Below are 25,500 nucleotides of genomic sequence, written 5' to 3'. Positions count from 1 at the left end.
TATTGAAGTCTGTTTTACACAATTAAAGGAATAAGTATTCATCAAAACTCAATAATATTATAATTATATTTAAAAGAGCTTAAAAAGGTGGTCTATGTTGGCTTTAAATATAATTAATTATGATGACCAATAATTAAAAAAGCCATAAACCGCGATTTTCTCAAAACTGCAAAATTTTAATTATTAGTTCTCTGTGCTGACGATATTTTTCCCTCGCATATTAACGTCCACTAGTTAAAATTAATATTAAAATATTATATAGTATAGTATGACTGATTTACTTACTGTAATATTTAATTCCCGGAATATATAATCCATGGTGCAGTAGTCACATGACGGGTCGGCGACTAAGTAATTAAGAGTCCAGTAAACGAACATAAGTTTACGTAGTGGCAAGATATCGGTGTCCGTAAACGAAAAAATAATTGTGAGCAAAATACTACTGGTACTCAATAGTTGCGTGCGCGTCGTCAACCAGTAAAATACAACTAAAGTAAACAATAATAGTTATCTGCTGTTCCTTTCGCACATCTCCAAAACTGTCATAATTGGTGAAATATGAGACAGGGGCGTGTCTAAATATCTCGGGACATTAGACCGGTCAAGCAAAATGTGTTTGGAAGTGTACTAGCACCAACTTGTCCGATTGTACACACAGTTGGCATGCGTATAATGTGTACACACACTAAATAGAACGATAGGCGTGTGTGGAGGCACTTCTGAAACTGCCGGATTTATATTGAATTCAATCTGCGCTCCGAACTTTTAATTTGTTGAATTTTATTACACATTAATATTCTTGGACACTTAATAACATGTCCTTTAAGCTTGAAACAATAATATGTTGTATGATATTGAATTGTGATATATTTACTTAAGTATTTATATACTTACTTAAATACTAAATAAGGGGTAGTTCATTCAAGTGCTAAAACTTTTTTGATGAGGACTAATATGGTACTTATATACTATATTATTTGGAATAAGTGTGGAATATTATAGTTGATGTAAAACTTTATAAACAACCTGAAGTTAGATACCATTCTTTACACTTTAGCCCCATAGACGTCATTTGACGCCGCTTGGACCTAATTTCAAGCCGGTCTTAAAGATTTGCAGCAGTAACAGTGGCGAAGCGTCCATACAAGCCGATTCCCACCGGCTTCCCTTTTAGGTTTTCGGTGATACTAAACAATATATTTAATAGGCAAATATAAATTTACAACATATCAGACAACGGACAATAATTATAATAGCTTAACTTATTAATTATAATTGATAACTTAATAATGACATCTATCGGCCATTAGCCCGTTGTTTGTTAATTTAATCGATATCAATTACTTATTTGAAATGACGTTAGATGGCGCACCTTGTATTTAGTTCCCCAGAAATTCCGTTACCTAGGTGAAAGTGTGACGCCTCAGGCAAAGGTAACCCGCTGTCAAGCGGCTTAATGTCGTAGTATGTTTTTTAATATAGATGGCAGCACTTTCTATGACTTTCTATGCCAGTGTTTGTCGAAATCGCGCGGAAGATATGGGCAAAGGTAACCCGAGCTAGTTCGGCTTCACGTTAACCGACTTTGTATAGTTGTCGCTTTTACGTCCTTCAAACGTCATAATTTATTATGCTACCAAGTTGCGGTGTTTGTAAATTGTCATATTCATTTTATTTTTGATAGTTATGTGATATTTAGTTACCAACGCTTTGTTTATTTAGAAACTACAAATAAAAGTGTATTATAATGGAAATAACTACCTGTGATCAGTTTAATGTCTACCTTTACGTAAGTATATTATTAGTCGGTGATTTCACATATTAGTATTTAGATGGTAAAATATTTGAAGAAGACTGAAAGTTTTTGATTTTAGACACAAAATGTTTGTTAGAAGAAAATAAATATGATATTATACTGAATTAAAAGTAGCACCACGATACAATCAAAAGTTAACGAATAACCTTTCTTGATTATAATTTAAATTGATAATTATATAAGTTTATCATGTAGGTAGACTTAAACTGTTTGGCGATCGTGATACCTATTTCTGTTACATTTATAGTTTTATTTGGAAAATAAACAGATACTTTTAGTGTAGTGTGGTTATAATTTGAATACTTACTTTTGTTGCTGTTATAACTAATTAATAGGTAAGTACTTATATTTTGAGTAATGGATCGAGAATTATCTTCGTTTATTGTTCGATTTTATGAATGTTTCAATTATTTACGCATAATAGGTAATTTAGTATGTATGTCAACGTTTGTTGATTTCGAATAAAGACTAATCCGTTGTCTTAGTTTTTGTTTGCCGATAAATTGCCCCGATATCTTAAATGACGCCAATTTTTTTTACACCGGGTTACCTTTTGAAAAATTTCACCCTTCGCCACTGAGCAGTAAACTTCAATCATAATAGCAATGTGACAGAATTCATATAAAACCATATTGTAATAAATAAACAATGCTACATTGTCAATATTGTTTCCTCATTAATTTTATGTTTTACCAACGCGCAGTACAATCTACCCAGCATGAATAACAACTTGTGTGCAGTCTTATAAAAGGCCTTTTATGAAGTACTGGAAATATCAGCTGATATATAGTCTGACCGACATTGTTTTTTAAATAAAATACGTCAATAAAAATATTGTATTATTTATAATTAAGCAGAAGGTTTCTAAGGGCGGTCTGTTTAATAAACACGCGCACGTGTCGAAAACACGTGCGAAGCGATTGGAAGTTGCAGCGTTTATTCCAGTTCATGACCTTGGTGTCATCAAGAACTCTCTTCTAACACATTGTAAAACGAGATAACCGTATGAATAAATTATTATCATTAATCTATTAATAATTTATTAATATTATTGTTATAGTTTTTTTATAGTAAAAACATGGCAATGATATTAACCAGTGTCGCCAGCAGCCACGAAGTTAAAAGCTTTGGAAGTTGACATTACATCGGTTGTAAAAATGTGAAGATACTTATAATGGATTTACGATTTTCTTATCGTCAGGGTTTGCCAGCAACAATGTTTTTTGTATAATAAAGTCCAGGAAATCGGAAACATTTCGGCGAAATACGAATACAATGATTTGGTTCAATTTTGTTTACAATAGTTTATTGTATTATGTACTATAAAAAATATATCTAAAGATAAAGGACAATACAGGAACGTTTACTGTTGCACGTATTTAAATGAAAGTCGACATCTTATCTCTTCATCAATGTCTGTACATTAAAATCAGTCATTTTGATTTTGAAACCACGTGTGTTTCATCGTCTTGTGTGTAAGATGTTATGCAAAAGAAGAAATTGCAATAATGCATTTCATTACGTATGCAGGTTTTAACTGTATTTCGTTTTGCTGCATTGATAATTGCTTGATTTGGTTTTCCATTGTGTCCGCGGAAAGTTTTTCTTTGAAAATTGGCGTTATATTAATATATTTTTTGCGCTCGTGCAAATATTGTGTAATTATGTTTCAACGTGTATTACGGAAATGCTTATATAATATTTTTATACTACTTAAGTTTTGAGTAATCTTTACGAAAAAAATAATCAGAATTTAATTCCATGTGGATTGAAGTCATTATTGAAATTCTGTTAGAGTTTTTGGTATAATATTGCTTGAACGTTTGTTTCCCATGGCTAATTTTGATAGTAAAACGTGGTAAATACGATAAGTTCAAATATACAGTGATTAAATCATGTTTTTGTACTTTATCGGTTGCGGAATTTCGAGCGTATTCGACGAACGATAATTTTAATTAGTGCCAATACAGTTTGATCAAAACGATATACTGAAAGTCCTTAAAATCATTTGTCAGCTAAATTAAATTCATAATGTATGCAGTATGATCAACTGTTTACCACTTTGAAAATACTTAAACCTTATTTAAATATAATTAAAGTCTACGATACGCAGAAAACTGCAGCGAACTTCATACCGCTGCGGCATTGTGTTATATCTTGTTACTTCCGAGAAACTGTCTTTGAATTGGAACGCGTAATTCAGAAGTGTTGTTTATAAACATTTAACGTGGATTGATGGCACTCTCTCCACGGCTGACTGCGGATCGAGATCGCAATTCGCAACTATCGTGTCATTGACATTCGTTCCGACTTAGTCTCTACTTATCTTATTACTGTTCTATTGAACAAAAGTGGTTGCTTCTTTTCCCTAATTTGCTTGTATTTATACTTAAACATGATACCAATGACGAATAATGTTTTTGTATTGTTGACCTCTATGTACTTTTTGATAGCGTGGATCATTTATTTTGTTAATAACCCAACCGTTTACCATTTTTTTGTGTGATTTCAGAAAGTCATAACATCAGGTAATTAGCGTTGAAAGTTTGATTGTTGGATGTTATTAATTACTTTCTGAACAATTTTTAATTTTATATAATCCTACTAATATTATAAATTCGAAAGTTTGTGAGGATGAATGTATGTTTGTTCCTCTTTCACTAAAAACTACTGAACGGATTTGGATGAAACTTTACAGTAATATTGGTTATACATCAGGATAACACATAGACTACAATTTATTATGATTTTGTGTAATTTGCTCATAATATAATGCTCATAAAAAAATATCCTCGAAAACTCCTTCACGCGGGCGAAGCTGCGAGAAAAAACTAGTATGGTGATATGTTTTTAAATTGTTTATGCCAATTATATGTACGATGTATGAAATGATTGAGAACACGTACATATGAGTACGTTTGCTTGATGAGACGCAATTAAGTGCGTGGAACCTGTCTCGAATGATATCCTGCGGAGGTTTCAAGCCATAATATTTATTGCAGAACGGTTTTTATGAAGTTAGATAGCTTGTAATAAGTGAAGTACATTTCTATAATAGCGCGTAATTACGCACAGGCCTCTAAAGTATAACAACTACGTCTTCGCTGTGTGTTTATTAAGAGAATTATTAATACTTACTTGTGAACCAATACTACGTTTACAAAAGTTGTATTATTATTATTAAATTAAGACTTCTTGTTAAGAGGACAGAACTGATAAAAAATTAAAAAAACAATATACTTATTTAAAGACATACGATTAGAATTACAGGGTCTCGGGTTATTTATTAATTTTACATTACAAAAAGTAGTTTAATACTTTCATCGGCTTTTAGTCTAAAAGTATTTTTTCTAGGTAACCTCGAGATACTAAGAAAGAATATACTTAAATCAAATAATGATTATATCATTATTTAGAATTAGTCAATTATACACACATTTACTTTTGTAAATGTGTGTATAATAATATTAATAATATTTTGTTTAGCGAATCCATTATGGCGAACAGATAATAAAGTTTATTTTTGCTTATTATCTCTGGAATATTCTGCATAATTATCACTCCTATGCCATATCTTTTTTTATAATCATATGCTCAAGACAATAGGTGCAAAAAATCATCCGGTACTAAAATTATATTAGTAACAGATTACTTATAGATATAGACAATTTACCTGTTATCGACGCTTTCCTAATTTTACGTAATAAACTTTACATTTCATTTATAACTGTCGTAAATACGTAAAATGTTTCAGATGGTTATCAAATATTTGGGCAATGCCGCAGAGTGATTTTATTCCTTAATATATTACGTAAAATTTGACCGTTATGTCGGCTCAGTATGCGAATTAATTAATTCGTCGTTCATTTATAAAACAGAGTTAAATTATAATTCATTAATTTCTTCTAATAGCTTAAGTGAGTTAAATGCTTCATTTAATTAATATTAAATTGGTGAAGTGTAGAAAGTGCGAGTGCTGATTAATTTCTAGCATGAAATTTAAGTATTTCCTTTGTTTAAGTAGTTATATATGTTCTATACATTTTATAAATATTCGTATCATGTTTATGTTTTGCTACATTTCATTGCGGGAAGAGCTGAGGTTTAAAATTTAAAGGTACTTTCATCGGTAACTTTATACATTTCGCTGAGAGTATTTGGTTTAGTTTTTAAATTCGGTCGCCTACTTAACATTCTCCTTTAGGAGGTTCAATAACAATATTTCCTCTTGTTTGTGTGGTTTATTTCCTTATAATTAAAAGCAATACGTTCAATACAAATGTATGTTTAAGGCAAACTTTAACCAAAATTGCGCATGCCCGTAGGTTTGTAAACCATGTTTGGCACCTAACAGTAGCGAATGGTAAAATTTTCCGAAAAGAAACCCGACACAAAATATACGTACTAATATGCTTGAATGCGATCTGTAAATAGTTCGAATAATAATAAGATATTATATAAATACATAAAGGGAAGCCGACAGGAATTGAGTTATATGGACCCCCTGGCATGTACCACCGCGACGTGCGAAGCGTTCTCCGAAGCCATATTTCTATGAAGTCCAGTTGTTTTTATTAGACGACAAGGCACGGCTGCGTTAATAAAAGAACGCCTTATTGAAGTCACCTACATTGCTACGTGTTCTATTTTTGCCCGAGTCAAAGACCTATGTGTGTACAAGCCGTATCTAATTTTTAATATTATGAATTTATGTGATGTAAAGTTTAATCGCCCTGAGGGCGGATTGGCAATTTCTGATGATACGCAAAAATAGAATGTCGTGGGTTCAAATCCCGCTTTAGGGCTAAAAGACTTTTTAAGCATTTTAATACCAAGATGATTATTTAATTTATTCTAGAAAATACAGAAATATGTCACTTCTTAATTTATTTTATAATATTATATCTGAAATAAGTATGGCACTACAGGAGTTCGTCAGTGTGTGAAGTAAAGCTCGGTCGTCCATAATATACCTATACTTCATTACTCCTAGGCTTACGTACCTACTCTTATAAATAGCGTAGCCCTAAAGTAAAGGAATAATCTATACTAGCTCTATGCACATAAAGCAGGATAATGAGTAAATAAACGAATGCATTATACTCAAAAAATATTTAGGCACCCAAATTTGCGCACGCGCATTCAGCCACTGACGCAAACTTGACCGGTTTTTATTGCTTTCATCCTTTTATTGAATCAGTTTCAATTATTGTTGTGTTGTGTTCATGAAGTCATGGCGTTTGATGTGACGAGACACAAGATAACCGTACTCGGAAACCCACTGATTAGATACACAAAATGTATTACAGTTGAGGTTTTTAACCGCTGTTATAATAAATATATATATATGTATTGTAATATGTAATTGTTGAAAGAAAATCTTTCTTTGCATATTTATAATTATACTACTTTTTATTGAATTAAGTATGTAAACGGAAAAGTACGCAAAAAGCAACAATGTAATTTGTGACCGGATTAAAAATATTTATTTGGCGTCATTTAAACAAATACCTTTTAATATTGCGTTGTAAATTGCAAGATTTTGTATTGTTACAATAGTATAACAATGTACCTACTGTTACATTATTATTGGCGTCATAAAAATTAAATCTTCAATAAAACAATTAGTTGACAGAGATAGCCACGTATTAGTAGCGTGATCGCAATAATCTGACGTTTTTATTTGTGAATAATCCCTTTTTATCGAATAATAACAAAAGAAATGAACTCAAGGTTACAATGTTATGTGCGTAAATATTTAAACTGTAGTAATTTCTTCCATGGCCAAGTTCTAATTAGAACTATATATGTTATAGAACAAGGTTCAGTCTATGATGATTATATGTCTATTTTACATACCATGTGGCATTTATGGTGATTATAATTTTAATTATGCATAAAGAAGGTCAATTTCATACAGTACAAATAAATATACAGTTATTTATAAGTCTGAATTAGAATAAAAGTTACATATTACAATGAAATTAATAAATATTCAAGATATACTATTTGTCTGCATAGAGTTGTGAGTTGGCAATAAATAAATCTAGTCAGCAAAATAAACTTTCACTTTAGAAGACATCGTCGCAGCAGTTTCTTTTATGTTTTAATCAAGCTATTTATCTGTACAATTTCTAAAGATATTCATTTCAAATTTCAAGACTGTTAGGCATCTTTTAAGGGTTGGTTGGTCCTTGTTCCATTTTGCACATACAATGTACGAACCTATAAATTTATCATTACAATAATGTTATAATCTCTTTGTGTTTACTATAGGATTCTCCTAATGCACTATCGATTAATATATTATCAGGTAATAAATAATATGTATACGGATGTACATACTCATCTATTAATAAATATTGATTGTGAATAAATGAATACGCCTTATTTATCATTATCCTGGAAACCTAACAAACAAATTGAATGAACAAACCTTTAAGACTTATTTATAGCATAAGCTTATAAGTACTTAGACGGCTTATTCATAAGACAAAAATATTTATTACCGTGTAGTTCTTTGAAAATTAAGTGATTAATTTGATATACAAAAATGGTTAAATAATATAATAATTTCAGTCCTGTATATACTGTCCTACTGCTGGGCACGAGCCTGGTCTTCTACTGAGAGGGAATAGGCCTTAGTTCACCACGCTTTGGTAGACTTCAACCAAAATTCCTATAGAGAATTTCTCAGGTATGCAGGTTTCCTCACGATGTTTTCCTTCACCGTTAAAGCACAAAGACATACATCATTTTAGAAAAATCAGAGGTCTCAGCAGTCCGTTCCACACTCAACTAGGCTATCGCCGTTTATGTATATTTTCGGTTAATTTTAATAACGGTTCGAGAGATTTTGAAAAACGAGATGTAGCGGCTTAGGTGTGGGAGTGACACTACGTTGATGAAAATCAATATAGCGTAGACTATTGGAATCAGAGGCGGCTTTTGGGGGAGGCGAACCGGGCAACCGCCCGGGGCCTCGCGCTTACAGAGGCCTCGCGCGGACCCTGTTAAAACAGGGGAACGTTTTTTTACTCTGCCCGGGGCCTCGCGTCTGTTTTTTTTTATTTCGCCTGGGGCCCCGCATCGTTTAGGGCCGCCACTGATTGGAATAAAGACTATTATTAAATAACGTGATTTTGGATTTTTCTGACCAGCTTTATCCGGGCTAATAATGTTTGAAATCATACCCATAATGAGTTCGCTATAACTTGGGACTGAAAATGGTTGGTGAAAACTGTTTTGTGATACAAGTCTGTCCTCGAAAAGGGTAAACGGCGGGACGCTGAAATTCAAATAAAAACAGACAATATGTTGCAAGCTGGAACAAAATTAATAATATGTCACTTATAGTTGCTAAGACTCTAATGTATAGTCGGATTTCTTGATTAATCATTGTGCGTCTGTTTCACTGAAGCTCTTTATAAAATAATATAGCAATTGCAAACAAGAAAGGCATTGTGTCAACTGTATTATCTTAAGGTGTTGCGTTATACGAAAAGTCAAAGTTACAATATCTACCTACATTTTACAATATTCAAAACAAGGCCTCTATCCGCCCCATGACAACAAGGCTGCTAACTCTTCGAAACGAGAGAAAATTATACCTAATTTAAAAAACCTCGATAAAATTCGTAAAATTGTTTAATTTCAAATTTGTGAAAGATGTCTGATGTTTCTTATAAGTAAATGCAGGAAACGATTAACATATTTGGATTAATTTGGCAGATATATAGACCACATCCTGAAATACCATAATATACACAACTTATTCCAGCCAAGGAACTTCACCTGGGCGTAGTCGCGAGCAAATTCTTGTTTCAACTAAATACTAATCAGATAATGTCTACTCTGGCTGTTTAATAGGTTGGATTAGATGAAATGTGCCTGTACCTTGTGAAACATGCCCTAAATCATTCACTGGTAAATTTCCAAGACATTTTTCCATAAAACTCTTTGCATAAAACGACACGTCACTACTTACTGTTGCTAGCACGTCACTCATTATCGCCGTTTGTATGATTTTGTCACAGACTTAGTCATGTATACATATAATTAAGGTTTATTTACATAGATTTAATTACTGCATTACAGTGTGACGCGACTTTGTAATAGCGGAGAGAAAGAACGAATGTAAATTAAAACTTCCTTTATGCAATTGTAAGGATCTCAAATTGACTGAATATTTATTTTTAATATCATAAACGTACGTACGATGAATTACATACGATGTTAGTAAGTTCGCATATTTATTAGATGCTAGCGAAAAATCCGCTAAATTAAATTTAACATTATTATTTAGAGGCTGTTTTTATCCAGAACATCTGTCAGATGGACTTTTCCGTAAAGGATTTACACGCGGGCAGAATCTCGGTAAGAATTGTCAAAAGTAATTAGACTTAAATGTAAGATGATTGTAATTTAAACTATTTAGTTTTTCTTCTTGGAATTATAGTATTATGATGTATGGGTCATAGATGTTTACGCAATACATAACGCTAATGGAAATGTGACTACGTTATTGTTTTTAATAAATCGTCAATTATATTTATCATGATGTATTGTGAAAAACAAATTATTAAAAGTCGAAAATACGATAAAACGGGACGATTTCTATAAAAAAAGTGAAATATAACACACTTATGTTCGGGAATCATTTAGTAATATTATTTAAATTCATATTATCATTTATAATAAAGCATATGTATATGTTTGAAAAGAATCTTGTAACTAAACCATGTAATCGCAGTATATTCAAATCAATAATTATGATTAAATGAAGATCAACCTTTTGCGACGCAAAACTGTTAGATTTATTGCTTTAACACGATTAAAATAAGCAACGTCATTTATTTCACTATCGAGGACATTTTTTAAAGTAATACCTAGATAGTTGTGTGATATTGAGTTTTCCTGCTCAGTATCAGCCTGGAGTCTAGAATTTGCGTCCGACATGGCTCGATTTGTCTGTCCCGAAATAAAATGGCGAACAGCGGCTACACTAAATGCGTTATTGCTATGCCTTAGGCCTAAAAGGAGTGATTTTAGATGTGTAAGGTAGAATCAACCTTATCCTTTTAATTGAGGTCGAATGTGAATAATCCGATATTTTTCCACAACGCATAATGTACGCATAAATTGTTAAAAGGCAATGTTTTTCGAATCGTCATTACTTAAAACATGTTTTGAGAGATCAGTATCAGTACAGCGAATTACGGTTTTAAAGTTTTGAAGCCGCAGTCGAACACAAAATTACATCAACTAAGGATTACAGAATCACTCGAGATACCAATCTTGTGTGCGAGGATAAATATATTATTCTTTTTTAGAATTAGATTTATTTATTCGCAAAAATACTATTTGCTACGTAATATATATTTTTTAAATAAAAAACGCAAATTATTTATACTCTTAGCTAAATTAATCCGAAGGATAAAAGCCGTTGTACAACTTTGATACATTTATTTGAAACAATATAAGTTTAAGAATAATTATTTAATTACGTAAATTTAAATGCACATTCTCAATAATTTATGCACATTTATGTATCTCGCATTCGTAAGGAATTGTGAAACAGAAAAGAATTGCTGGAATGGGTTTGCTTTTGCAACACATTGTGGCTTGCATTGTTAGTGGGAACATTATAAGGGTTCACATTGAATTCCTTTTCTTCCGCTTTTGTACCTGAGGGTACCGAATTCCTGGAACGCATAACGACGAATATCTTTGGAGCAATTTGTATGGAAAATTACATAATATCAGTTGTATGCGTTTTATTGAGTTTTAATGATAAGTTACTGATTATTTAATGCGTCAACATTACTAATTATGGTTAAATATTCAAAACAAATTATTTAATACCTATCATTCGTGTGTAATTGTAAACGTGTTTAACGTGTGAAGATAATTATGTTTTTTTTAGTATACAAAACTGTAGATAACAAAAAATTATACCGCCTACAAAAGCACTAACAACAAAAAATAATTTAACACTAACTATATACTGGTTGGCAAGTTTTGGAGTCGGTGGCTTATTAAAATTAAACATTGTTTTCGTGTAATAATTGTTCATGTATTTTATCTACCTTACTATCAATGTAAAGAAGTTGATTCAACCAAACCCAACGCAAAAACGACTAAAAAGTCACAGGAAAGCATAATTAGCAATTTCAATTACTTGGACGTCATACTTATTTTAGTTATTTTGATTTAAAAACCAAACTACCGAACCTATTTTGAAAACATTCTGAGACTATATAGAAACCAAATAAAAATATTTTTTTAAATCGTTTGATAAATGACTGAGTTCCGAAAGTAACAAACTTAAAAAATATACGTCACATTGAGAACCTCATTCTTTTTTTTTAAATAGTTTAAAAACAAAACGAACGCAAGTGACACTTTCTGACTAAAATTTTCTCACCATTATTGATATCTCAAGTAGTCTATCTGATTCTAAGCCTAAAACAATTGAGACATCACTGAAGTGTTCCACTTCTATTGTGCGTTTGATTGATTTAAAGTAATGACGGATAATCCCGCTTTTATACTATAAAATTAGCTACCGAATTGAATAAGCATAGGATCTTTTATTTATATAAAGTATCTATCCGGTGTTATAAATAAAGAAGTATATTTGATTTTTGGAATATAATATTTATGACAATTAAGATAAGGTCGCTAACAATTTAGTTTTACAAAAAATTTAAGGATGAAGAAATGGTTTTTTGTTTGTCAGTGAATTCTATAATACAGTAACGATCATGTGAGACGGCCGATAACCTACATAACCTTCGCGCAAAGCGACACAAGTAATATATTTGTGGTTTATATCTTTAAATTTTTCCATAAAACTTACATATTTCGTAAGTACCGATATCTCACATTATTTGTATAAAGATTCTTATTAAACATTTTTAAACAAACAACAACAAAAATTTTTCAACAAATTTCTTCATTAAACGTAGGTTACATCGCGAACGAATGTGCTCATGTTTTTTAATGGCGCCAAGTTTCTGCAATTATCTAAATTCCGAGATACTGTTTATGTTTAAGGAAGGAAGTGTAGTATTGAAGTTGTTTGGTTTTACCCGTCGTTTCTATTCTACACGAGTAATGATAATTAATTCACACAAACCACGCTTTTTATACCCGAAGGCGTAACTTATGTACCCACTTTCCGACGTGTGTATTTCCGTCTCATGATGTGATAGGGGGCGCGCCTATGGCCATTTCAGGCACAAATTTCAGACCCCGATTTGATGCTGAGTAGAAAAACCCAATATCACTGGGTTCGAAACCGAGACCTCAGCATTGACACTCACAACTAAACCATTGAGACAATGATGGTAATTAATGGGTTTTTTTAAATAGGGCAATTGCGCGCATTAATGTTAACTCATACAATTTTGTTCCGGTAGACCGCGTTGCAATGCTCGCAATGACCACGTGTATTATAAGGTATAGTTAACCTTCACAGCCATTAAGAGATCTGGTTCTTAATTGCATATTATAACTAATTAATAAATTATGGGTGGAAATATAAATATTAAAATATATATCCTAGACCTGGGGACTTTCGGGTATTTAAAGGGAAAGGCATCAAACTAATCAAAATGGTCGCTTTAAAAGCAAAGATCTATGCAATAACACTTTTGTTGACAGACAATAAGGAACCGTATATGCATACCAAAGGTAATTAATTAAATTATAGTGCTGTATTACGTAATTTCTGGGAATGTCGTTTACTTTCGTATCTTGTTACACTTGCACTCTACGTCAATGCAAGGAATAAATAGTTCGATAGATGTTAAATATTTACAAGGAATTGCAGGAAATTAACTTGTTGATGCAGGATGCCAGCGTTATTATTACGTCGGTTATTACTTAAAGACTCTTAATAGTACCTACATTTGATACGTTTCTAGAGTATGACTAATATGGGTGCCATGGATATCTCTGCCTACCAATAAATAGAAAAAAGTTTTATGCTGTGTATGTACGAAGAGTATGAATAAAGACTACCAAAAGTTCATTAATCGTTTAAAATTTTAATCAAGTTGATAACATGGATTTTTTTTATTTGAGAATATTAAATTGACATAATGTAGTTACTGTTTCATAATTTCTAAGTAAATGCTACTCTTCATGTAAATATAAATCGACCAAATATAAATATCATACACTAATATATGCGTCCAAATGAATGGTAATAAAATGAGTAATATCTGCTTTAGCTGTTTAATGTCAAATTTAGTTGAAAATTATGAATAGGCCCTTAATCTCATAAGACGGTGCTCTTCAAAGCACATCATTTTATGTTATTAATTATTAATATGAGACAGTCCACTGTTTTAACACTTTCACGGTAGGTAAACAAGAAATAAACCAGTAATAGGTCTTTCGTCAGACAAAGATTGAGCCTGCAAATGTCGCTTATCTCTTTTTAGTTGAAGTATACTTGTAAAGCTCAGAGGCTGATGTAAGTTCTAGACGTGTTTACTTTAGTTTACTGGGCAGTGAGAAGAAGTTTCTTTAGCCGGTGACTTGATTTTTGGGGCCTTAGTTAAAATACTTTTCTACAATCGATAGCGCTAATAGAAAATAGAAAATGTATGAAGATGATATATAAGCAATAAGTATATTGTGTAGAAAGAAATCCTGTCTAAGGATGATGTCTCCTTTGCCGCTGTACGTTATTGAAAAACAGGATATCTTAAAAAATATAACGCTGATCACAGCATTCGGTACTAAATAACGGGAATTTTATTAGGTGAGATTCTCGACACGTGACCTGAACGTGAGCTGCGCGCCTATATAATGTGCATCGACTACCTATAGGTTTTTACTTAAAAAATATAAATAAACGTTTACAATACAAGTATCAAGGATATGATAACTACATACATGCATTGCATATGTTTATGGAGAAAACAGTTGACGCATATAGAACAATAAAGATAACTTTTTATTTCGTGTCATTAATGGTATGGAAATGATGTCGCAAAATTAATATTTAAACAATTTTTATAGTATGTAGGTACTCATAGTATGTAGGTACGTAAGATTTATTGGCATTATGAGTTATTTACAGAGAGCGACACAGGGCATTGGCAGAAGCGTGTTAGTGACGTGTCTGCCCGATATGTTTACATATTACGCACATTTAGACACAAGGGCGCAACTCAGGGTGCGACGATTTACTCTAAATGACACTTTTGAGGTTACCCAATGATTTTTTAGTGAAAAAAAGCGATGAAGAATGTATGAAGTGAATAAATGAGATTCCAATGAGCAGGTCGCGAGCAGCCGGCGGCGCTCGGCGCGAGTCGCGACACATGGGTGCCCCACACCGCATGATAGGTTAGAAAATGTACTCACCACATAGTGCTGTTCCATATTCCTTCCAATGTGAACGAGTTTTGGCTGTCATTGCAATTCTTGTAATATTACTGTTTACTTTTAATTACTGCGCGTTTTGGAATGAGATTGACTTGAGCACTGAATTTAATATTAAAGAGAAATATACTAAACAAAATAATTCGAATCCATCGTAATGGTTATAAATAATAACAATATTGGAGAACTAACTAAATATCACAATATAATATATTCGAACTAATAATAATTGGGGATTTAATAACGAAACGTTATAACCGATTGGGCTTCATTTTGGAAGGTTTATGTGTTGTTGGCTTGCTGGTTCATGATGCGAGAAAAACGCGTGCGTTTCGTGACGGCGCGACGGCGACGAGTGAGTAACTGAACGAAACGAGTCGGAGCGGAGCGGCTTGCGAGCGAGCCGGACGAACTAATCGCAAAGCACCGAGTGGAATGGAATGAAGCAAAACGGCGCGGGCGCACGCTTTTGCTCCTTGTTTATCGGCCGGTCGAGTAGCTCTTGTTGAGATAACAAGAAGGTCGATAACGGCGGCGAGACGCAAGCGTGAGCCGTGAGCAGTAAGCCGCGTGCGTGCACCGCCACGCGCGACACTGCCGCCGCACACCACCGCGCCGCACCGCCACACAATATTTGTAGAGACAAATGTATTTTTAGATGTTATACAGCGAAAATAATACCGACAATCGTTTGAACCGTGTTATGCACGAGACTAGTTTTATTAGCATTTCTCGATACATCAACCGAGAGATTGACCTGTTAACCCGATGATGCGTCCAGAATCCGAATTAACTTTCTTACGTTTTCTCACTTCTTGTCAATCACTTTGCTCCGAACCTATGAATATTTTCTTGAGTGGAAAAGAAATTGTGACTTTGGTGTAGATAGAGTTTCCCCTTAAAAAATGAGTCATACACACCTTCCACAATTTTTTAAGGCCCTACACCAACCAAAACGGCTCGCTAACCATATTTTTACAAGCTATTAAACATTTGTAATACATAGAGAATAAATTTTAACACCATAATGTTACAATATTTTATCATTCATTTGGTTATTATTTTTTTTATAATGAGGATATTGTTTCATTAATGTCATTACTACTAAAATTTTGTTGTGCATATTCTATTAATTTGCAACCAATACTATGAGATAAATAATTTTATAAAAAATGATTTTTGGTAATTTAAAATGTTCAAAAACAGACCTAAAATTGATGTTTTGAAGCAAATTCGTAAATATTTGCGTATTGTACGTGTCTATGCACTGTAAATGTATAGAATGAATGTTTAAGGTTTGCTCGGAGGAGGGCCTTAATCAAGAAAGTAGATAACCGGAGTTTATGTATTTATGTGAAACCATTGTAAAACCTTTGCTAAGGTTTTTTATTATTTGAAATATAAATTTTGTCGATAATTTTAGTGTACAAACCGTTTTTTCACCTGATTAGCAATTTAAAGAGTTATTTATCTATATAGTTAGTATACAAGATAAAATAGCTCTTATAAGCATATAGACATTTTTAAATGTTTAAAATTAGTATTAACCTAAAACGTATGGTTTTTAATTTTGGACATAATTGATAATATAATTCAACCAGCACGTAGAGTTTGATACTTTGGCAATTTATCTTGACATCTATACAAACATAATAATTACTACTATATATTAAACTTTTATGGATATACAGAATTAAGTAAGGGGTAAGATAAATTATAATTTATGTTGATGTATTATAATGATATTCATGCGTGTAGCCTGTCTTTTTTATATAACGTGATATACTAGACAGATACCATGAACGGAACTATATTTAGCAGATTTCCGCGAGTAAGGTGATTTTACAACTGATAATACAATTTATGTATATGGTTACCAATGGCGAAGGGTAACATTTTCCTAAGGGAACCCGACTTATAGGTACTACTAATATGCATAAATGCGATCTGCAAATCAAATTGTTCCAATAATGGGTAGATTTAACATAAGTTAGAAAGGGAAGGCGGCAGGAATCGGGTCATATGGACCCTTCTGATGCTATTGTTGCAAAGTTAAAAACTGTACATCGAACTATTGAACGTCAACAACGAACAAGTTTAACAAATTACCTAGACAATAAACAAGTTCGAAACGTTTGGACACTATGCTACTAGCGAGAAACAATTAGAAACAACAAGACCGCCGACATGACTGAATGCGGAAGAAACATTTCTTTAGCTTTGCGCCGGAGTCTGCGTGCACGCGCTGATTATTCAACTTGATAATAAAACAGCTGGCGATAAAGAAATCCGTATAATTTATACATATTATAACTAAAAAACAGAATGTTACGGAACCAACGTCATCGCATCCATCATAGATTTATCCTTAGAACACACACATATCAAAAAGATAAATATCGTTACATGATCAAAAATCTATGGGCGTGACAAAGAAAGTCAAATTTCAGATGACACAGCAAATTGTTGATTACATCATGTTTATATGTATCTAAGTCATACAAATTATTATGTACCTACAATAATTTATTGTCCTGAGTTGTTTTTGTTCAATATTAATTATCATATAAGTCTTTTGAGGTACCTTCACTGGAAACTTATATTCGATTTTTAAATAAATAAATTCAATAATGATTTATTATGTTTACGCGAATGTTAGACATTGAAACGTCGGGAGAAAATAAAATACTAAAACCGCGATAGAATCCGAAAATTAGTTCAAATAAATTCCAGTTTTAGTGTGCTCCAAACGTATAATAAGTAAGGAGAAGATTTAGGGTTAGGTCGGTTATAGGATTCAGCTGCTTTAAAGTTCCAAAGTTGGTTCCAAGTTTGCTGATTATATAATTTTTTACTAGCCAGTAGTTCTCTGGCATACGAGAGTCCCTTTGTGATGATCGTTCCTTCTATTTCTATCGTCAAGCAACAAGGTGCAAACCTTGTTGTGATTAGACTTAACATTGAGTCATCATGATAAGTGTTTTTTTTTGTTGGTGGTAGTATGTATTTTATATCCGCCAGGATAGCAACCACCGTACACAAGGTGTCAGGACTCGCCATAGTGGCCCACGTAGGTGTGTCGTGTTCCGGATTCAGCCTGAGTGCATCCGGTTCCAACAGAAATGTATAATTGTGTCGACTGTTGAGGGGTACCCTACTCTATTTACCATTAGGTGTAGTGGGGTCAATTTGCTAAGTCCGTATAAAAAAAGTGCAGTTTATTGGTATGTAGAGCGTTGTTTTAAAAGGTTTTGGAAGGTACTAAAGGCTAGGTTAAGGCTAAATTACCTTTATATGAACATTTGGTCCTCTCGTAAATAGTTGTACAAAATGGTGACCTGACAATTGGTGTGATGATTCCTATATTGTGTATTCTTTATGGCTATCTTTTATTCATTCTTTAAGGCTAAATTAATTCAGAGGCACACAATGGTAAATCCGTTATTTTATTTTTTATGTATATAATTGCAAAGACGAGTAATTCACGCTTTTGCCGTTACTATAAAGTTTGGGCGCTTGATTAACCCCTCTGGTACTGTCATTTACTCAACATATAGTGTGTTGTTTAACATTTTTTAATTCCAACAAGGTGGTGGGTGTGTGGTTGCTGACGTTAAGATAAACGATATCAAATCTTATCTCAACGAAGAAATGTGAATGATGAATTTTAATTGCGCCGTCGTTTGTCGTACAAAGTATAAAACTATAATTGCGCCAGTAAATCCGATTATAGAGTAATTATAAGATAAAATAGATAAAGGGAATGTTACCTGTTTAGTCATCGTCTGATTATGATGGAAACGTGGTGCACAGCATATACACGTGCACTCCACACCTCGAATTCATGATTCTGGTTAAATCTATGGATGATAAATGCAGGCGGTGATCAGACCTGTCGCGATTACTCGAGTTATCTTTTACGTACAGTGATACATCGGTTCGTCGACAAGAATGGGCTGGGTCAGTTGAGGAGGTAAGTACTTGACACCTGTACACATATTTGATATCTAGATCTAATTCTTGGCACATATGCCAGTAGATTCATTAAAACGGCGATAATTCTGCGTCAATAACTGATTGTTTCCTTTACAGTTAAAGCAAGGGATAATTCACACACACAACTAAAAGTAAATTCACAGGTGCGTCCCCTGATTTTGAATCTGTCCCACTCCCAACTATGCTATGGCTGCTATAATATATGACAACGCGACGGTTAATGTTACAAAAGAGCGATTTTTGTTGGCTTTGCTGTAAGGTTTAGTAGAGACTCAAGATTGATGGAGTCTGAAAATATCTCCTTACATTCTGCATGTCTCTTAAAGGTTTATGGTATTACCAGCGTGTTCTGTACAGCGTGTTTCTACCACTTTGAAACATTAAGGCCCTTCCCCTATCAAAATGGCGCGCTAACAGTATTAAAGCTATCTTTTGGAAATTTATAATAAGTACAGAAAAATATAAAAATATTTTTCTGTACTTATTATAAATATTTATGAGATATTGTTGGTAATTTCATGATGAAAATGCTACTAAAATTAGTTATTCTGTGCATTTCTTCCTAAAGTACACATCATTTTATTTACAACCGACACTATTAGGTTGACAATATAAAAAGGAATATTGTGGTAGTTTAAAATTTTAAAAGACCTAAAATGTATGCTTTATGTGATTATTCGTAAATCTTTATGACTTCAACAATTTTTCATGGCTGTTTTCTGGGGGAGGAGCCTTAAAAAAATATATTTTTTTGCTCTGTATGACGAGATGACCTTGCCTTTCGCCTAATCGTAAACGATACGACCGCCCATAAGCAGTAAAAACACCATCCAACACCTTGAATTACAAAGTGTTATTTGGTATTCCACTGTGCTCGCCATCCTGAGACATGAGATGTTAAGTCGTATTATGTGCAGTAGTTACATTACAATGTTCTTCAAACCAGAACAAGACAGTGACTACACACTGTTGCTTGGCGGCAGAAATAAGACATTGCAATGGTATCTACCCAAACCCAAACCCAAACCTAAACCCAAACCCAAACCCAAACCCAAACCCAAACTCTCACATATGAGAGACCTACCGTCAGTATACCATTTTTGCAAACTTTCACATTATGTTAGCAGGATTAACAAGATAACTGATTATCCGTAGCGCCGTGTGAAGAAATATTTAAGTATAAGTGCACTGAAAGCTCCCTTGCGAAAGTTTTATCTATTAAGCTCCACGGAAAACCTGGTTGGGCCATACTATACAAAATACCAAACGAGTCTATGTAATCAGATTAATAATTAATAAAAGAAATATGTGTACTTTAGTACAAAAATTACCTATATATACAATCAGCTGATAGAGTAGAGGACTTATAATAGGTTTTTCCCATGTGAGGGGCCGTTAGGGTATGTAGGTAGAGTGTTCTCATTGTTGTGTTCTGGTTTGATGGACATTGTAGCCAGCGTAATTATTGGTTATTATGAGGCGTAAAATTATGTCCCACGGTGACGAGCGCAGTGGAGTGCCACGCAGTCACTTGATTTCATTTCATTGTCACCTCTGGACATCATTCGGAGCTGTGTCATATCTATTTTTTTGTTAAGTATTCCCTAAAAATTATGCTATCGGCTTGTTTAAAGGTAAAGATAAATACATATAAGACATTACATTTCGTATATTATTTTGATTATCGGTCCTTTATGACTAATTATGAGTGCACACCACGTGACTGTTCAAAGTACAATCATATTTTGTAATAATTGCATGTTTTTTAAATGGGTATCATTTTATTGTGCATGACATGGATTATTGTTCGACTCGTTTCAAAAGTGAGTCAGTGAGTTCCAATTGTACAAATACGTAGAACATATTAATAATACATGCATCTATATAAATTTTGACGGTCAGTTTATGTAATACTTACATTTTATACTTCTTAACAATTGTTTGCCGTGAACTGAAATAAAATGCAATTATTTATTTCGTACAAGTTTCTACTAGTCACTTGTAAATAAGAGAAACTAAAAGTAAAATTAAGATAGCAATATTATAAATAGTATTCCCTTTATTGTGTTAGAATTTAATATCATATAGTGTTGATGAGTTGAAAATATATAAAGTCCTGTGTGTAGACGGAATGGCAGCGTGCTGATGATACCTCCGAGCTGCAGGACACCAATAATCCATTGTATTTGTCGCCTACTTCGAATCAAGTTATAAAGAAGAGACACAGTACATGAAAAATGAATAATAATATTATATAATCCCCAGCACATAGAAGTGTTAAGTACGTAGTAATATTTTGATATAAACATTCTCGCAACTGGGGACCGATAAAAAAGAATTTTCATTTCTCCGGTTCGGGTTTTGTATAGATATTTGTTATATCATCTTCTTGTGTCTTTTGCACTTGGACCTGTTTTCCTTTTGTATATTTTTACGCCATATTGTTACAAATTTATTACTTAATAGCCTTGTGGCCACAATTCATTATGTTATAATATTTTTATCATTTGATTTTCGTAACTAATTTGCATTTTATATATCCAATTAAGATTACCATTTTCACGTGCTCTTTAAAGCAAACAGGTGTTCACAATACGAACCCATTTGATGGCAATAGGCTCTTTTATATTCGAGTTGTTGCTAACCTACAAGTCTTAATATTGATTCATCGTTTGGGCAATTAGGGATCATCTATGCACGGATAAAACTATCAAGCACACGTGCCTAATAGATGATAAATCTTTACTAATTGGCAGACGCATTAAGCGAGTACCTGTTAACATTGTTATGTGTTTAAACTATTTATATGTCAATTTACTATTTATAGTAAAGCATATTTATGTCGCTATACAAAGCTTAGAATGTATTTATGAGTTTAATAAAATAAAAGTCCTCTTGTTCCATTTATGCCTTTTAATCACACAGTGAAACAAGTAGTACGTAAATAAAAAACGATAGATTCACTAGAGCTATTTATACAGTCATAATAGTCATCACACAGTTTGTTGTCATCGCTTAGAATTGGTACCTTTTCAAGATTTTCGTTATAAAATTTAAACATTTCCTGTACGTGTACAGGTAAAAAAAGCAATTATCTTCCCCACGTGACCTATCTGTAAATAAGATATCGAGTTAATTGAGATCATCAATTCGTCAAAAAAATCTCATGTATAGTTTCGCGTGAGTCGGCGGTCGGCAGCTTGAGGCACGTCGGAATGTGGACATTGATCAGGCGCGCACCGCGTGAAGTCGCACCGCACACCGCCACCTGCGACGCGCCAGTGTGAGCCAAATGCCAATGTACGAATTGTTGGCATCCCCGTGTGTGTGCAGGTACATTGTGTGTGTGAGTGCGTCACACTTACGCGTTTTGCGCGGGCCGTGTATTTTCAAATTCGTGCGACTTTAAATTGGGGTCAACTTCATTATTTACGTTATAATGTAACCTACGTGCGTCGAAAAACTTATCTTGCATTCATTTTTATCAGTTAATTTTGGTTTAATCATCTTAAATTTTGTGCTATAATCAGATAATAAAATAAGTTAAAACAATCATAGCATTTAAAAGAGAAACTGTGAAGCGGTAGACATTTTCTCTATCATGTAGATTTACGACCTTTTGACTCATACTTCTGAGCTTTACCGTAATATTTGATTAGTGCGATACTTGTATGGTTCTTACATCGCAATACTTGATTTCAAATGTGAACAGTGTAAATTATTGTTTTAGGATTAAATGATACGTATCTACTTGTAATACACAAATTAGTAGATTAAAATTATGCAACTGTGGTTTGCTGGTAAGTAATCCTAGAGTTGTAATCTTAATATCTTACACTTTGCCCTCATTTTCAGCTTTTCTATCAAGCCGTGCCTTCCATACTTTATCAGCGTGCGGTCATCGCTAAAATTGGCAAGAAATAATAAGTCTGTTATAAATCAATTTAAATTTGCCGAGTTGTATGAATAGCTCATTATTACTTACTGAGTCATCAAAGCAAGATAAACTAACATCATAACAGTAACGGTAATTGTTAATTTGCATACGACAAGGTTTTTGTAAGAGCGTGCGTGTGTATGTATGTGTAAAGTGCAAGCGGTCCTCGAGTAAAATATAAAGTAACTAGATCGAAACGAGTATAGATGGCTTCCCGTGAAAAAAGGTGACCGAACTTTTGTTTTTACTTAAAACTCTCGCAACCAAGTTTGTCCCGCGAACATGCGTTGTTAAACACTATTTATATGCTTGGAGTTTTCAGTTCCATTGATATACAAAAGGCTTATCTACGCCTAGTGACATTAAAAAAACCTTTATAATAAACGACTATTTTTGTAATGTTTTTGTACCGCAATGTTAAAAAGATATAGAAGTGATTTATGTATACAGATCTAATCAAGACATGCAAGTCGTTCGCCTGACAGCGACCGTCGCGTCTGAAACCATTCTATGAAAATGCGTCGGTGATTGATAATAGAAGAATAGCGTGTGTGTTTAATGGTATAATTTGTGTATGCATATCAAAGTATATGTGCATATAAAATATCTATAGGTATAATCAATATTTTTTTATGAATGACAAGTTAAATCTCAACCATTTAGAGTTTTCTCTGATTTTTTCCGGGAGACGCAGCTTAGGCAGGCCCCCCACGAAATGGGCCGACGATCTGGTGAGGGTCGCCGGAGTCCGATGGATGAGGGCGGCCCAGAACCGGTCCCTGTGGCGCTCAATGGAGGAGGCCTATGTCCAGCAGTGGACGATTCCCGGCTGAAATGATTTAAACCCCTGGGTATTTGAGACCGAAAATATTTGGGTAAAAATATTTAAAATTAAACCGCAATGCATTAGTTGTGGACAGGCCTTTGTACTAGTTCTGTGTATATTCGTGTTGCCATTGTTCTGTAGCTTGAGTGTGTATAAACAGAATCTGTGACGTGAAACGTACACGCCCACATAGATAATGTCAATATAATGATGGGACTACACATTGTCATTTAAAATTTTTATATTACTAAATTTGGTTCACGGCTTTGCCCGCGTGAAGGAGTTTTCCGGGGTAATTTTTTTTGCCACTTACTTGATATGTATCGTTATATTATGACCAAATTACACAAAATCATTATAAATTGCACCCTATGTTTTATTCTGATGTATTAAAATTAACATTACTGTAAAGTTTCATCTAAATCCATTCAGTAGTTTTTTCGTGAAGGAGGAACAAACATACATCCATCCTCACAATCTTTCTCATTTATAATATTGGTAGGATTTATTTAAGTCCGTTCGGGAATTGGGTTACCATTTTAGATAATTCGACATTTTGGCTGTTAAGGCCGCTTAATAAATACCCACTTGTCCCAAGAGGGTAGAAAGAGGCCACTCGATATACTCACCTTTTGGCCCTTTGCTGACGTTAAACGAAATTCTGCATTTCTGACGACCTTTCCTTAGTTGAATCTTCAATTACAAATTACTTATGAATGCGTCATTATTACGAATGTGGCAAAACAATAGCCAAATATTTAAACCTGGCGCCGATTTCTAAGCGACGCCAACAATGGCTGCCCCACGCGTCATACATCATAGCCTCTGATTAGAAGTATATCTTGGCAAGCGAGTCAATGTTTATATTCCGAGTTTCAACTGTCAGTCTCATATTAGTGAAGTGTTCTTCGACAAGTTGACAGCGTCTACGCTACGCCTTATTAGCTATATTTAATATCAATCAATTAGTACTAATATTTGAGTCACACGTTATAAATGAGTGACGAATATATTGCGATAGGGACAATGTTGCTGGGTATTAATGGCTTTGTATAATAAATGTTCACCGTATACGATCCTTTCAATGTAGGTAAAGTTTTTGTATGTAGCCTTATTTAGCCCTATGTTACGTAACGAATCCCAAGAACACCGACTCGATGTTTAAGGAATCTAGACATATAGTTTTGCATTTCTCGCGTCCGCCTGTCACTGGCGGAAAGAGAGCTTTTCTCAGAGAGAGAGAGACCAGCTCCAAAAGAGATTGAGGCTTACTTAGCCTCGGTCCGTAAGCTGGCCGTGGCGGAGTGGATACCCAGGCTGAAGAGCCCAAGCGCAGGCACGCGAACTATTGCTGCAACCGTTGCCGCCCTGTCCTCGCCCATTGCATGGATAGGCGTCACGGTACTCCTACATTCCGTCTGACACAGGTGTCAGATCACAGCTGTTTTGGTTCATACCTGTGTCGGATTGGGAAGGAAGAAACTACCGTGTGCTATCATTGTGTTAACTGTCGCGAGGATACGG

At 33.7% G+C, this 25,500-nt stretch overlaps 1 protein-coding gene across 1 annotated transcript in view; it reads right to left on the bottom strand.

The window, feature by feature from the left end:
* The window catches only part of LOC115444992 (facilitated trehalose transporter Tret1), a 28,815-nt gene extending 13,136 nt beyond the window's left edge, over positions 1-15,679 (bottom strand). The window contains exon 1 of the mRNA XM_030171026.2: positions 15,200-15,679. Within this exon, the coding sequence (XP_030026886.2) occupies positions 15,200-15,251 (52 nt within the window). The 5' untranslated portion in view covers positions 15,252-15,679. The remainder of the gene's footprint in view (positions 1-15,199) is intronic.
* Between the last annotated feature and the right edge of the window lie 9,821 nt (positions 15,680-25,500).

Source organism: Manduca sexta, chromosome 25 (genome assembly GCF_014839805.1).
Source record: "Manduca sexta isolate Smith_Timp_Sample1 chromosome 25, JHU_Msex_v1.0, whole genome shotgun sequence".
NCBI lineage: Eukaryota > Metazoa > Arthropoda > Insecta > Lepidoptera > Sphingidae > Manduca > Manduca sexta.
The sequence above is the reverse complement of the archived record's forward strand: the minus strand, read 5'-3'. Positions and strand labels throughout refer to the sequence as shown.